Genomic DNA, 15,849 nt, shown 5'->3' with positions numbered 1-15,849 from the left:
TAGCCATTGTCCCAACCTCAAGGCTTTTCATCTGAGCAGACAACATTCATCATGCAGACTTTTAATTTGTGTTATGTTGCTGTCTCATCTCATACTCACATTAAGCCTGATGCTCTGTGACAGATGCCCACAAACAAATTGTATATGCTCACATGACGCCAGAGAAGCACTTTCGCTAGGTCAAGGTTAATGCTTTTTGTTTATTAATAGAAGTGCATTAGAGATGGATTTGCTTTTGTTAAGGGGCTTTTACCTTTCGGGACAGTGATGAGTCTGCCTACTGATCAGTATGTTTGGACATGCATAGCCATAGAGCTCAGTATTCATTAGCGTCATCAAAGTCAAGTTATCTAAAACTTTCACTAACAGAGCTTCACAAAGAAAGGTCTTTACTTTTTTGTAATTTTCCTAGTTGATATGTCATGAGAACATTCAAAACGACTACTAGCTAATTAAATAATCCATTAACATGTGCATTCTTTTTTCACTAATACACATTCATCCCTTAAAATCCAAAAGTTAGGATAAAAAAAATGATTTTTCCATATAGAACAAGTTCGGCAAACTCTAGCTAGCATAAAATTACATAAGCATAGCTAAAAACTCATTCATCAGGTAAGTCTTTTTGCAATTGAGTTTTTGAAGAAAATACGGACAACATTTTAAGATGTGAAAGTGCTATATTATTTACATAAGCTTTTATTAATACATCCGGCTACCACAATAGAACAAGTTGACAAAGTCAAGCTGCTGTCTTAAGGTCAAGTCAGACATCATGATAACATTTTTGAAGCTAGAAGCAGCAAGTATTTGGTCTTTCAAAATATCCCTGGTGAGCTAAAATATTAGTGGTGTAGCCTAAAGAAAATGTTTTCCCATTTGGTTTCTCAACAAAATCAAACAATACCATAGACTTCTCAGATTATGAAAATACATGACTTACATCAGTAGCCTATATTAGCATATGTTAGCATGTTAGTGGTCCATAGTTAGTTTTTGGGCACTGTAATTCAAATTTCTTGAGATTGTGTTGACATATTCTAAAAGTTGAAGGAGAAAAGACTGAAGAAGAGGGAGGAAGCACGTTTATGGTGTTACTAACAATCTTTAAATGGTGTCGACTAAAATATCTAACTGCAAAAGCTTTTTTATCAGATCGGTTTCTTTTAATTTATTTGCAGTAGTTTTGGAACAAAACCCTACATAACCAATGACATTTAAAGACCGTGGAAATTGTCCTTTATTGATTTATGGATTGTTTCTATGAGGATGTGAGAGTGTTTTTACAATTATACAATACACAGTTACAATGTCATTTAGCAGACGCTTTTATCCAAAGTGACGTACATACGAGAACAAGAGCAACACAAGCAAAGATGAAACAAGATCAGCAAGAGTAACAAAGTGCTTCAAGTCAATTTGGATTCAGTTACTGCCAAGCAGTGTGAAGGCAATGCACAAAAATAAATTAGGATTTTTTATTTTTTTTTGTAAAATAAGGAACATCCACAATGAAGCAACCAAACAATTTAAGACCTTCCATTATCATCATCAACAATTAATTTGTCATCACCACAATAATTACCAAAGTACCAAGTGCTGGGTCACTCCAGAGCTGAACACAGGTTCCGAGAGTAGAGCAGGACAGTGCGAGTCAATGGTAGCTGGAAGACATGATCTGCCACTGGGGACAACAGTAGAGAATAGTCTAGCTAAGTGCATAGTGTTTCCTAAAGAGCTGGGTCTTTAGCTGTGTTGATGTTAGCATTTAGCTCCTAAGTACTGCTGTGCCTTGTAGAGATACTGGTATTGTTGCAGTATCCTAGTAGCCTATTGATGCTTGTTAAAAGACGTTGCTGTAATCAAACATTAGTTTCTGGTTATTTTCCTGTCGCATGCTAAGGAATTGATTAGCCTAAATTAAAATGTTAACTTTAGATACATTGCCTTGTGAAGTAAACAAACACCTGCAGGGAAGTTACTCTGACAGATCATGGTGTATCAGCAGCTTGTCCACATTCCATGCACTCAGCAGATATTTTGATTCAGCCATCTCATGGAGAATCAATCCAACGGCTCTGTTTTTTTCTGGCCTTCACTGAAAGAGAGTGTTTTTTTTTTTGTGGGATCCAGTCGGTGGTAGCCTACACACAGCGCCACTTGGGAACTGGCTCATCACAGCTAGGTCTGGGATCTGTTCAGAGTGTGAAATGCCTATGCCAAAATACATCAAGCAGTATTGAATAATTTAATTGATGCTTATTATAGATAGTGCTCAACTCCCACAGATTTTACAGGCTCGCTAAGCCTGACCCCAGGCGCTCGGAAAATGCTCATCTGTGTCACTTTGTGATGGGTTGTCTTGTGTCTGTGTAACCCGCTTTCCCCTTGCTCCTTATACACATTGCCTCTGAGTCACAGTTGAGCAGTTACATTGAGAGCAGCGTTGTTGAAATGAATGAATGAATGTAATAAGTTCTTTGAGTTGAATTAGAACTATAAACCAAGGCTCAAATTCACTACCAGAGATTTGTTGCAGTTTTTCAAATTTCAAGATCAATCACAATTTACTGTTCCAACAGTCTATTTGTCTGATGCATTTTTAAAATAACTAAGTCAACAAAGGCAGTATTTCTTAATTAATTTGTACATTATGGTCCGTATATGTGATGTGTGATCCACTCTACAGTCAGTGAATTTGATCCTCAGGAAAATTTAAGGAGTACATTTATGCTTCTGAAGTAAAATGGATTTTGTAAATTCTTGTACTTCATGATCTGGTAGAAAACAGACAGCTATATTTTGTGGAGGTATTTGGAGATATCACACTGCCTTTGTTCCGAGGTGTCTCTCAATACTTCATGATGCAACTTTAAATGAAGTGATCATTAAGCACAACAATCCTGCAAACTCCATTAAGGTCATAAACATTTCAGTCTCTAATGCTCTGCTTCTTTTTCTCTCCTGCACAGCGATCCAAAATAGCAGTCTATGAGAAGATGTGGTCATACATGAAATCTGCTGAACCCTCAGTGTTTGTTAAGACCACGCCAGATGGCGTAGCCCGAGTACGAAAGTCAAAGGGCAAGTTCGCCTTTCTCCTTGAGTCCACCATGAATGAGTACATCGAGCAGCGGAAGCCGTGTGACACCATGAAAGTTGGAGGGAACCTCGACTCGAAAGGCTATGGTGTGGCGACACCCAAAGGCTCAGCATTAAGGTGGGTGGAATAATATAACAATATTGTCCATGTTGTTATAGTATTCCACCTACCCTGATGTCCCCCTGTGTTCATTCTCTTCTCTCCCCTTTTCTGTTTATTTTAATGGACATCAAGGTAATGGTAGTACAAAGGATGAAAAGGTTTTATATTTATAATCAATGTTTTTACTATTTTTATAGATGTGATAAGAGATGCTAATTTCGAACAGAGTAATCAAATTCAGATAAGGCTAAAGATAAAAGTAATTTCATATTTATGTCTCTCTTACTGCTTTTTTCTCTCGTTTGATCTCTCCTTCTGTCCCGTATGCTGTCCTACCTGACTGTTGTGTTGTCACTTTTAATTTAACAGTTCAATGGTTTTTCAATTTAGCCTTTAAAAGCTGCGCTGTCACTTGTGACGAATGTTAATTGCATGATGTTTGTTGTTGTTACTTTTCTTCTCAATGACAAGTGTCCCCATCCCGCACACTTCAGTTCTAAACTACGTAACCCTTCATGCCACCTTTTCCAAGATTTAACACTGTCTTAACCTTATATGAGCCTTTCTTATCTCTCCATATTCCTTACAATTCTTAATCAATTTGTCCTTTCCTAGACCTAATGATTAACAGTACTCTGTGCATAAGCCCCCCTGCTTTGACAGTGGTAGTCTCACTACCATTACCTTTCATAATGATGCTTACAACAACTCTAACTTTGCATTAGATTTCTCACGGACCTGTGCATTTTCTTACAAGTTATGTTTTATCGTTTCAAGAAATGCTGTTAACCTGGCAGTTTTAAAACTGAATGAGCAAGGCCTCTTGGACAAATTGAAAAACAAATGGTGGTACGACAAGGGAGAGTGCGGCAGCGGGGGAGGTGACTCCAAGGTCAGCCTCGATGTCACCACAATCGGGTACTATAGTTCAGAGTAATCGGCAAGGCTGTTACATCAACCCAACCATAACCAAACCAACTGTCCACCCCATCCAACCTGCTGCTGCCCCATGGCAGATTACCAAATTAACTGCTGGTCTGATCAGACAGATTAACAGCTCAGATCCAACTAAGGAGACTTTTCTTAGCCAACAGAAAGCTATAAGTTATGAATTGATGAAACAGTATATTTAGCAAAGAAATAATTATGAGTTTTCTCTAATAATGGCAACTTGAAAGTAAGAGGAACCTTTCTCAAATTAGAGACAATTTCAAGTAGCTGTGGCTGCCCTGCAGTTGTGGGAGGTTGAGCTTTATTATTCACCTTTACACAGGTGGAGGGCAGACCACCTTTGCATAGCAAGTTAATGAAGTCTTAGCATCTTACTCAAGAAGAAGAGACCTTGAAGTTTTGCTGATGATAGACTATTCTATGTTTTAAATGCCGTCCCTCCTGAAGGTGAAGTTTGCTAATCCTGTTTAATACCTAGCTTTGCAGTACTTAACTGCACAGCTGCTCCATGTCCATGCTACTGGCCCAGAACTGATGAGCTTTAGAGTAGGACAAATTCCATTCAAAAACAAAACAAACAAATATTCAAAAGAAACAAACTAAAAATGTCTGCTCAGCTGAGGCTGACAGGAAAGCAAGGGGAACAGCGGCGTCTTGAGGGGACTAAGCATTACAGGCAAACGTGAGAAGTCTAATTTAACTCAGGACTTTTTGTGTCTTTTTAATGAGTCATGTGATAAACTGCCTTTGGTTTGATTCCACTTTGTAGAGTTCCTACCTCCTACCCCAACCCATTAATAACCCAGCTGTGAACCTCTTGACCATCAGGTTTCTCCTGCTTCTTCTTCTTCTTCTTCTTTGTTTAAATGATAGATGATTTATCCCATTATGGAGGCTAATAATGAAAAGTGTTCAACCAGGACAGCTCATGTCATGATACAGAGATTATGTGCCATGAAGCATTGTGCTGTTTTTAGTAGACTACCTCTAAGGTGATAATGGTAATCTTTTAATCACAATGCAGGTCAATGTCATGACAAATGATGCCGTCACACATGATTATAAAGGTTAGCTAATGGCTGGACGACACTTAAACTGCAAGGTCTCATGGACTGGATTGTGCCATTATGCTCTTTACATCATTTGTCATGGCTTGGCCTCGACCACAATGTACAGTTAAGCTGCAGTGAGTCATTTTTCAATCACTGAAAAGGGTAGAGATCAAAGAATGTGCTGTGGTTTATTTCTGGATGAGCTGTTTAATAACTGTACCATCACATTTTTCAATGTATGCATTGCTAACATTGCTATATTCTGTAGTCACTGAGCTCAGGAGGCCTCCATGTGCTACTGAGAGCCATTTGAAAGCATCTGTCTCTTGCACTGTCTTCAGTCTGTTACCATGCACAGGTATGTACTCTCTGTGTGTGTCCTGGCTGGTTTTGGCTCCAGGACTCAGTGGAAAGGCCCGGCTAGCTGGAGCAAAGCTGCCTGAAGCGTCCTGTTCCAAACAGTGCATCACTTGGCCCTGTCCTGCTCACAGCTCCATGTTCAAACAGACATGAGAGGATGCACATAACCATGCACACAGCTGCATGCACACTCACTCACACACATTGAACACAGCTCCTCTCTGGCCTCAGGCACAACACAGTGCAGCCTTGATTGAGTTTCAGACACAGAGCATGTTACAGGGTAATTGCATTGTTAATCAATGTCTCTTCCGAGCCAAGACAATGGTCTGGTCTTCACAGTCCGTTTCTCCAGATTGGCTATGAGGGATATACAGTGGTGTGATCTTCTCTCAGTGCATTATGCATTGCACAGATCCCCTCTGGGGACATTGTTCCCAGGGACTTGTCAGGTCACTCATTAATCGATGCACTATTTTTCTTTGCTTCAGTATTTTTTCCCTTTACACAAAAGGATTGATCCTAACCACAAACAGTCTAATATTAAGGCTTCATAACAAGATCTCTACCCAGCTTTAGTTCCATGTGTTTATCTTAAAGTGACTGTGCAACATAATATAATAGTCTTTAGCTATTACATATAGTATTTTGACATCATGATATAACTCTTCGAGATATCAAACCCCATGAAACAGCTGTGTCAAACATTAGATTATGCGGCTACAGGCAAATATGAGAGGAATTACTTCACTGATACTTCTGAGCTCAGTCCTGCAGCTCTGTGCAATTTGGTTGGTACACACTTCATCTGACACTAATCTGGCATAATTGGGAGATAAGGTTTTCTTAGCGATATGTCCGGATAGAACATGTAAGAATTAATTATGCTCACACTTTTGGGCATAGTTGCCTGGATATGAAATTGGTTGTAATACCTCCAGAATTGATCGTTGTCATGCTGGTGACAGTAGCATTAGCTGTTACAGGATTAGGCTGATATTGTGGAATGAGAAAGGCGGTGGGTATCAGTAAGATTCTTCTGTTTGTGAAGACAAAGCTCCTGTTGGACTGAACTTGTTAGACTCTGTCATAAAGCCCCTGTGATTCATTACCAGCCCCCCAAACCAATCTACCCAACGATTTTTAACAAACAAAGACTTGCAGATCGTACACTCAGTACCTGCTGGTCGCCCTGTTAACAGCATCTGCCGATTACTCAAAGCGATATGGGCAGGTCCTGGCTTTAGACTAGGGGTTATAAAGGTAATAGTTAGAATGCCTGCTCTCTGTGATGTTGACATAGCCAGGAGCCCTGCTTTATCGCTTTGTAAAGTATGTAGTAGTTTAAAAGTTGAATAACATAAAATAACATAATATAATGTTATTTATGTTATTTCCCACGTGAAGAACTCCTGTAAACCTTGCAGTATTGAAACTCAGTGAACAAGGCATCTTAGACAAGCTGAAAAACAAATGGTGGTACGATAAGGGTGAATGTGGAACCAAGGACTCTGGAAGTAAGGTCAGTCGCTGCAGGTCTTTTGTACTGATTCCAAATTGCATTTTGACGTACTGTTCATATGCAAGACAAGACTTCTCTAACATCTATAGTGTACATTTTGTTCATTTGCTACACATATTTTTTCTTTTTTTAATTATCTCAGCTTTTCTGCCACAAACTGTAGCACAGTTTACGAGTGGCTCAAACACAAGGCACTGCTTTTCCCCAACTCATTTTTTCTTTTACTGCCTTAGAGATAAGACACTTTTTTAAAACGTAGAAGCTCTTTTTTTTTTAACTGTAATGCTAATGCTGTGGGAAGATTACAAATGTGCCTTTCAGATACACTATTTGGATTGAATCACTGCAGATAACAGTTGTTGAATAATTGCTATTTTTGCTCATTTTCACTCTTGACATTCATGATACTTTGACCATTATGCTGCTGTTCCTATTTACCAAACTGTTAATGAAAATTTGATTTATTTGTGTTCTTACTAGTTTGCATGGAGATGTGTCTATTAGATTCTTCGACCTCCTGTGGTGTGATGAAAAATCAAAGCCTCTTATTGTGACGATTTACTCAAATCCAACTCCTGTAAGCGGCAAGAGCGCCACAGGGCGTCCTCTAAATCTATTTAGCTGCTCAGAGTTGAGGTTAGATGCTCTGTTTGCACATTACAAGAAGTTGAGGAATGTAATAAACCCACTATTTAACCCTCTGAGACACAGTCACAGCTTTATATTACAGGTTAGGTTGGATAGATAGCGTTATGAAATCCCCATGCTCATAGGGTTAAACTGCAAATAGTAAAACTCTAATGAACAAATTTTTAATGAATATGTTTGGTAGGTAAGCAGCAGCAAAATGGTTTGATCTTTAGTGTTTTTTTTTTTTTTTACTTTATTGGAGCTTTCACTCATCTACTTTGAATTTGACTGTACTGTATGACAATGTTGCCAAGAGAGTTATACGTACATGTCGCTAACCAGATTGAAAAAGACAGGGCTTTTCAGAGATATCGACCTATGCGATACTGACCAGCTTCCTAACATGGTCAAGAGCAGAATCCATTTTTTGCTGCAGTTCAGGGAAGAGGAAGCTCTACATTCACCAGCAGATATAGCTATAAAAGTTTGCTTCTTTCTCCTCAGTGGTTTCATTATGGCAGTCAGACATTCCTTACAAGTTTGTGACAGCTACAGGAGAGTCAGTGCAGTTGGAAATCCTAGCTTCAGCACCTCATTACATCTTCAATTTTTGGTTGCTTGTAGCAATAAGCATCCATAATCTGCCATTTGTAGCAGCAGTGAGATAGAGTAAAATGATTTACTAAAGCAGTTAGCAGTGAAGGGAATGTCAGGCTCAGTTTGAAGGATACAGGCTGCTCTTTTTTTGTTCTGCTGTCCTTGCTCCACTGCAAAACTCTTAACTGTGTTCTTCACTTTCCCCCAGGACAAGACAAGTGCTCTCAGCCTAAGCAATGTGGCTGGTGTCTTCTATATTCTGGTCGGAGGGCTGGGGCTGGCCATGATGGTGGCTCTGATAGAGTTCTGTTATAAATCACGGCAAGAAACCAAACGGCTGAAATTGGCCAAGAATGCCCAGAATTTTAAGCCAACTCCCCCGACCAACACCCAGAACTTTGCCACATACAGAGAAGGCTACAACGTATACGGAACTGAGAGCGTTAAGATCTAGAGGTATGTAACCTCTCCTGACTGTCCCCCCACAACTGTCACCCCCCAAGCATTGTGGGAGATGAATCATTAAACTTCCCGTTGGATCACTTAGAGTGAATAATTCATCTGTGTGTGTTGCGTGAGGCTGCTGCTTGTGAAATTGTTTAGGTTTGTCATGTTGGGTGCAACAGAAAACGCATGTCAACTTCAATACAAAACTGTGAGATATTGTTCATGCCTTGTAGTGTATAGCTACATGGATAGCGCCTCAGGCTGCATGAGTGCTACAACTTGTGATATCACCAAGTTACCAGAAACACAACCTTGTTTCACACAAATACCAATAACTGCTCAGTAGTTACTTCATATTGCATAAAAACAATTTTTTTTTTTTTTAATTACAATCTTTATTGACGCTCGGCATCAATTTGCTAGTATTACAAAAATCAAAACACCAATAAAAAAAAGTTTTCCCTCAAATCCTTAATCATGCCGAGTAATGTATATTTATTTCTATTTGTTTACCTTTGTACAATTTGTTAGGTTCTAGCCCCAGAGTACTTTTCAATATTGGTTGGCTTAAACAATGAAAAGAAAAAACCTATAAGCATAATTTGTGGATTTCTTTGTGGCCACTAGAGGGCATACGAGCATCATGTAAACACAACATTTATATATTATCGCCTTGTAAAGTTAATGCTACAAAAATGTTAGCAAACGTGGCCAATTTACAGAGCAGATATGGGCATCATTAGGGTCACATTTGGAATAAACTCCAAATGGATCGTCAACTGATGAATTAAAGTTCAATAATCCCTTTTTTGTGTTTTCTGTTAACTCCTGAAGGAAATATCTGACCGTCTGGCCGCTGAATGTTCAACAGGTCGTTTTAAAATTTCAGTTTTAGTTTAAAGCTGCACTTTTTGTTATACTGGTTAAAATGATCTTTACGTCCCGATGGCAATCAACACATAATGTGTTCTTAAAAAAGAGCAAAAACAGTTTGCTATCTACAGCCGGAGTAAACCTTTTTCTCACCACTCATTGAGACATGAATTGACGTAGTCTAAAACACAAACGTGCTGAGGAGTGGTTTTGAATCTGTCACGATCATATGGACACAAATCAGCGGCGCTCGTGTATGTGAGCGGGGGCGTTGTTTTGGAGGAGCTCCGAGGGGAGGGGTTAGACAGAACCCCGAGGAAATGCTACATTCAAATTCATGCTAGTTTTCCGTGGCTGCCAACCCTAGCTTTAAGTTTTAGATTCCTAGGCCAGTTTTTCAGAACAAAGAGATGAAACTAGCTAGGGGTTATACAACGAAGCAAGCTCAACATACTCAGGCTTTCCTTGGCATAGCCTGAAGGCCCATTTAGAGATGATAGTATCACAAAGCTAGTTACGAACTTTCAACTTCATTCTTGGTGCATGCTCACATGAAAAGGGGCATTCAGTGCATCATTTCACGCTTCTTCCACAGAAAAAGAAATGATGATCCGCTGTCTGCTTCAGTCAGACTGATATAATAAAAGGAGACGATGATTAAATTAAAGTTATTACAGAAAAAAAATCTGCTCTGCTGCTGCAATCAAGGAAAGAAAAGGATCCTCCAGAAAAATATTGTCTTACTTTGTGAATTAATAAGCTGAGGTTATCAGAATACACACTAAGTGCCACAGTACAACTGTATAACTTTAACATTGAGACTCATGATTTCAGCAGAGTAGGCAGAACTGGGGTGACTTCAGATACCTCCACTTCATAGAAAAATGCAGGAATAATTTCAGTATTTGGCAAAAAATAAAGTCAAATTAGATTATTAATATCAATAGAGTAATCAGATGTATTATCTGTGTTCTTGCTGCAAAGCCAGCAGTTTCAAACGGATAGACGTAGCTGGAGGCAGCAGAACAATCCTCAAAACATGTTAACCAGCACTAGCAAGTTGTTTTTGGTCTGTATTCCACATTGACAGAAAGTCTCTGTGAATATGAACATTTACACTAAAGTGATACAAAAAACAAATGTGTATAGGGAAGACAAACTGAGGGCTTGTAAGGCATTAGATGCCTATATTTGTGGTTGATTGTTACTGCAGTTGTACAAAGGCTAAAACTGATTACAATACAGGAAATTCCAAATATTCCTCTTAATGCCTCCCCAATTTCTGATTAGAGAGTCATTTCAACCCTTAATATATAAAATGCCATCCATCCACACAACAGTAACGTGCTACATGAAGTGTACACTGCAAATGCAAGCATTTTTGGTGATTACCTTCATCCAGTCCTTTCATCTTGTAGCGTTTAACCACAGATGTGTTTGTTTTTGTTGACCTGCAGTGGTGGCTAGTATGCACCAGAATTTAAGTTTTTCTACAACACATTACTCATTTCATTCTGACACCCGACAACACAACAAGCTGACACTTTAAGGCTCCTATGATTTCTACGACCCTGTGGTGGTGATACGTGTATCTCTCAAGTTTTGCCTTCTGCTAATACTGCAACGTCATCGTGACATTGGCTGGTCTCTCGATGCAGCTTTTCATTTTGAAGCAGTATCAATTATGCTCTCAGAAATTCACAGAGCTCACTGTGAGAAGCTTTTTAAGAGGACTGTTTAATCTGAGGAAGCCTAGTTGTACTTCACTAAAAGCTCTCTTCTTTTCTTAGTACCAGAGAGATCGAGAGAAGAGTAGAAATTTGCAGAATATTTTCAGCAGTTCCAAAGCACTGCACTAAACACAGGGTCAGCATACTTAAATGAGGAAACGCTTTAATAAACTGTTAGTTTTATATTTGATTGGTATTTGATTGGACTGAGTGCATGTGTGTTTAGGTGCAACTTGTTAAACACCAAGTATGTCTGCAGAGAAACAGCTGTACAACAGACCAACTTCATTTAGAGGCCATGAAACGTATTCTAACAATGAACTTGACGCTATCCAAGACTAACATACCACAATACTCTGTGTTTAGGTAGAAAAGTTTATGTAGATGTTGTAGATTATTAACACATGAGACATCTGTGTTTGTGTTGTTTTATGTGTGAAGTTCTCACTTGTTTGATTCAGACAGGGTGCGGTGAGAAAAAGGCACAATCAGTTTAATGAATAACAGTTTAGGTTGAATTACATTCAGTTATCAAAAGAATACAACATTTGTTTCAACTAAGACTCAATAAGACAACAGAATTTTCACAAATATAACCTTGTGTTAAATTTTGTTATTGCTGAGGTCACATATTTTGAAGTACATTTTCCGTGACAAACACATAAATCTCATGTCTCTTCTCTTCTTCTCTTCTTCTTTGTATGTTGACAGGTTTAGGGAACATTTCCATTTCCCCTTACAACTGTGACTAAACATCTACGAAAGGTCGGGAATCACGGGGATTGAGCTCTGGGCCAAATCCTCCTGGGTGGACACGGCATGATAATCTGCAATGATGACACGACTGGACTGGACTGGACTGGACTGGACTGGTCACAGGAAGAGCCGAGGCGGTTCCCTCCTCTTAGTGCCTTATGGAACTCTGAGTCCAATCAATGCAACTCATTCACAATGATATTGCTTTTTGCTTGAAAACTCATACAAAAAAGAAGATTGGTGCAGTGATTAATATGTATATATCTATAGATGTATAGATATATATGTATGTATAATACATTTGACACGTTACAATGAATGAGAGAACTAAAGCCATCATTTGCAACCCTAAGCACATTTTGAAGTGCCACAAAGAGGACGAATCTTATATAACAAGTGTCTAATTGGTTTCTTGTAATCAATATGATCAGATTACTCTTCATCGTTCTGCTACCAGATTTTCACTGGTTCTGTGTTCAAATACTTTTATTAGATCTACTCAGTGCACTGTAAGACACTGGATATTAGACTCTAGCTTTTATACTGCTGTAAGTCACTTATAGTGACATTGTACTTGTTTAAAAGACAGATTGACCTTATTGGAGCGTTGCCATTTAGCCCAAAACAATTACGGGAGTGTTGTTTGTACTCTAAACTCTGGTGCTGCTGCCACTGTCTTCTGAACGTTTGACAGGACTCATGAAGATGAGAAGATGATCTGGTTTACGCACCCCCAGAACCAGGTCATGATTCGCACTTCCAATACTGCCAAGAGTGTGTTTTGTATGACAAAGAGTGTGTAAAGCGAAGTGTTCATGCTTGAGTTTAAAAAAAAAAGTTTGTGATTTACAGTTTGTAAAATATCAAAGGAGCAGTGACTCACTGAGGTTTGTCGCTCTGAGCAGTCTTTCCCTGAAGAGTCATTCAAGTCTTCTGTACATGAAAGTAAAACCAAACAAAAAGGGTAATTCAATTGTAGATTAACTGCAATCCAATTAAAGGATAACAGTAATGGCTTTTAAACTGTAGTATTTTGGATTACCTAACCGTTTTCTTTAACAATTGCACATTTTTCAAATGAGCTGTGGTTCGCTTTTAATTTGATTTCCTTTGAAGAGCATTACAGTGTTTGGTGACTTCACTTAGTAAATGAAAAATATATGAATACAACGGAAAAATAGATTTATACAAGGTTATACCAGGGAGAGTCCTGAAGCTTAGCACATTTCCATATTGCTGTAATCATTTCCGTTCTTTCAAAAAGACTGTGATTCCATAGGATTTAGGAAGATAATATCTAATCACCTGAAACTATGGGCCGATAGTTTTATATATAAAAAAAGAAGCTGATAATGTGAAGAAAAATAAAGAGTGAGCTGAGACGATGTGTACATTTAGATAAATGAGATTATTTATATTACATGACAAATAACTGATTTCTCTCCCCCCTTTATTTGACTTTGTTTTCTAAGGAACTGCATGTGAAATCAGTGATGCTTGACCAGCTCTGCTACTCACAAACTGACCCTAGGTGAACATTAGAAATTCAGCCCTGGTTTATTCTTTTGTAAATCAGTTTCACCTTTTTCTTTTTTGTACGCCTCACCTTCTGCAAAAACAAAAGTTGCCAGGCCTAGCAGTGGGTACAAAAGAGCAAGAGATGCATGCATAATTTGCTGAACCTCATTAGTGAGGCGCTGTACAGAGAATTTTAATACATTTTGTAAATAAAATGTACAGAAAGGGGTCCTGTGGTCTGTGTCCATGTCATTTCACCACAATCTGTGAACCTCTCTACGCTGAATTAAACACTGAGGATGAGTTTTGTGGCCTGCGGGGATTTTGGCTCAGGTTAAACACTCTGAATACTTAAACTCCAGCGTGGTGCCGGTGGACTATCGGTAGCCTGAGCAACCCCCCTGCAGACAAATACACAAGGAGAGAAGGGTTTCTTTTTCTTTTTTTCCTGAAATGGTCTGATATTGAGCCGTTAGTCAGTGGAAGTGTGTGTGCATGTTTTGGATCAATAGTAAGCACCATCTGCCTCACTCTCACTCTCCTGCATTGCATCCCTTCTCTGATTGAGGGCTCCATTGACAGCTTCATCTGCCATGTGATCTCCCTCTCTCTCCCCGTCTCTTGCTTTTATAAAATGCTTTGTGACACAATCAATAATGTATTATTATAACCACCAACTGCTTACAAAACACGCTGCACAAGGATGCTGTGTCGCATATAATTCCAGCACTGGCTTTAAACTATAGGAAGTATATTTTAGGGAGGACGTTTTCATCAGGATTTACTTGAATAAATACAGCAAAGGGACAGCTAATCATTTAAATCCTGCTTATTCCACCAGTGTGTGGAATTCTCACGCATACAGTAAATCGGCACAATGCTCAATAGATTGCCCAGACAGTCTGTGTCATTTCACTGCTCTCTGGGTCTTCATTGTGTGGTTAAAAATGAATTCCTTCTTCCAGAGATCCAGCCTGCCACATGCAGCTCAAATAACAAATCCAACAAACATGGCAAAACACCAGTGTTTTTTTTCCCCTTTCATTTTTGGATGCAGACACTGTGATTCAGGATTTATTCACTGCACCAGTCCTGTAGAACAGACTCAGGCTAAATAAAATGCTACTGTATGATCCAAACAACCCATTTCTGACAAAGCATGAAAGGATATTGCTTTTTTGTTCTTCCTTTGCTTCGCTGCCTCTCCCTTTTTTTTTCCTCTGTTATGCCTGGACTGCTTTCAAACAGGAACAAGACAACGTGGGGGAGTGGTGCGCAAGGATGGCACCGCACTGCAGTACATGGCGCTCATGAGACTATTCTGTGGAATGAGTTTACTCACCAATCAGAGGGGGTGACACAGTGGCCGTGTTTGTCCTGCAAGAATAGGAGAGAAAAAAAAACAAGAGGCAGCAAGCAATTACGCTGAAGCCTTTCATTCGGAAAGTAATAAAAGGAAAGGAACTGTTCATGTAATCACAAGAGCAGGAGAGCACATTTCCTTCCACCAGAGGACAACTAATCATCCCCTACTGTGCCGTCGCACACTTCCAGCATGTATCGGCTGTAGCTTGGCCTGCCTCTTTGGGCCCGTGTGGCTGTGAGACTTAATCTGATCTAACAGGGGCTCTGTCACCGAGGGGAACTAATGTGTGTGTGTGTGTGTGTGTGTGTGTGTGTGTGTGTGTGTGTGTGTGTGTGTGTGTGTGTGTGTGTGTGTGTGTGTGTGTGTGTGTGTGGAGAAAGAGTGTGTTCATGAGAAAGGAAAAAATGGAAAAGACAAAGCAGAAGGAGGATGTGTCATGGGGAGGATACTCTGATTACAGCCACACAAAAAGAAGCTTTCTGGTTCACTAGCCCCTCACTTTGCAGCATCACGCATCTCTCACTCTCTCTCTTCTCTGTCTCCCCCCTCTCTCTCTCTCTCTGCAAGGACACAATGAATAAATCAGATTCCAACTCAGTTGTTCCATTTCCCTCTCTTCTCCACTAAAGCTTCACGCCTATCTTCAAGAGCACCTGAACAGAACTGCACTTGACTTTCAAGCTCGCCTGACATTGATCAGCTTCCAAAACGTGTATTTTGGTTAAAAAAAAAAAACATTTTCAAAGGCATCGTCATGAATGGCACATTTTCTGGATTAGATTTCTACTTCCTCATTTATTTTGCACATTTCGATGTTATTGTTGATTCTGCTCATCAAAGGA

At 39.3% G+C, this 15,849-nt stretch overlaps 1 protein-coding gene across 2 annotated transcripts in view; it reads left to right on the top strand.

The window, feature by feature from the left end:
• Positions 1-13,870, top strand: part of gria3b (glutamate receptor, ionotropic, AMPA 3b) — a 99,357-nt gene extending 85,487 nt beyond the window's left edge. The window contains exons 13-16 of one of the 2 annotated variants that reach the window (XM_034689943.1): positions 2,973-3,220; positions 6,976-7,090; positions 8,526-8,773; positions 12,079-13,870. In XM_034689943.1, the coding sequence (XP_034545834.1) occupies positions 2,973-3,220; positions 6,976-7,090; positions 8,526-8,771 (609 nt within the window). In that variant the 3' untranslated portion in view covers positions 8,772-8,773; positions 12,079-13,870. Of the gene's footprint in view, positions 1-2,972; positions 3,221-3,982; positions 4,098-6,975; positions 7,091-8,525; positions 8,774-12,078 lie in introns of both variants that reach the window. The other variant, XM_034689944.1, reaches the window with a different exon arrangement.
• The last annotated feature ends 1,979 nt before the right edge of the window (positions 13,871-15,849 follow it).

The sequence above is a fragment of the Notolabrus celidotus genome, chromosome 8 (genome assembly GCF_009762535.1).
Source record: "Notolabrus celidotus isolate fNotCel1 chromosome 8, fNotCel1.pri, whole genome shotgun sequence".
In the NCBI taxonomy this organism is placed as follows: Eukaryota; Metazoa; Chordata; class Actinopteri; order Labriformes; family Labridae; genus Notolabrus; species Notolabrus celidotus.
The sequence above is the reverse complement of the archived record's forward strand: the minus strand, read 5'-3'. Positions and strand labels throughout refer to the sequence as shown.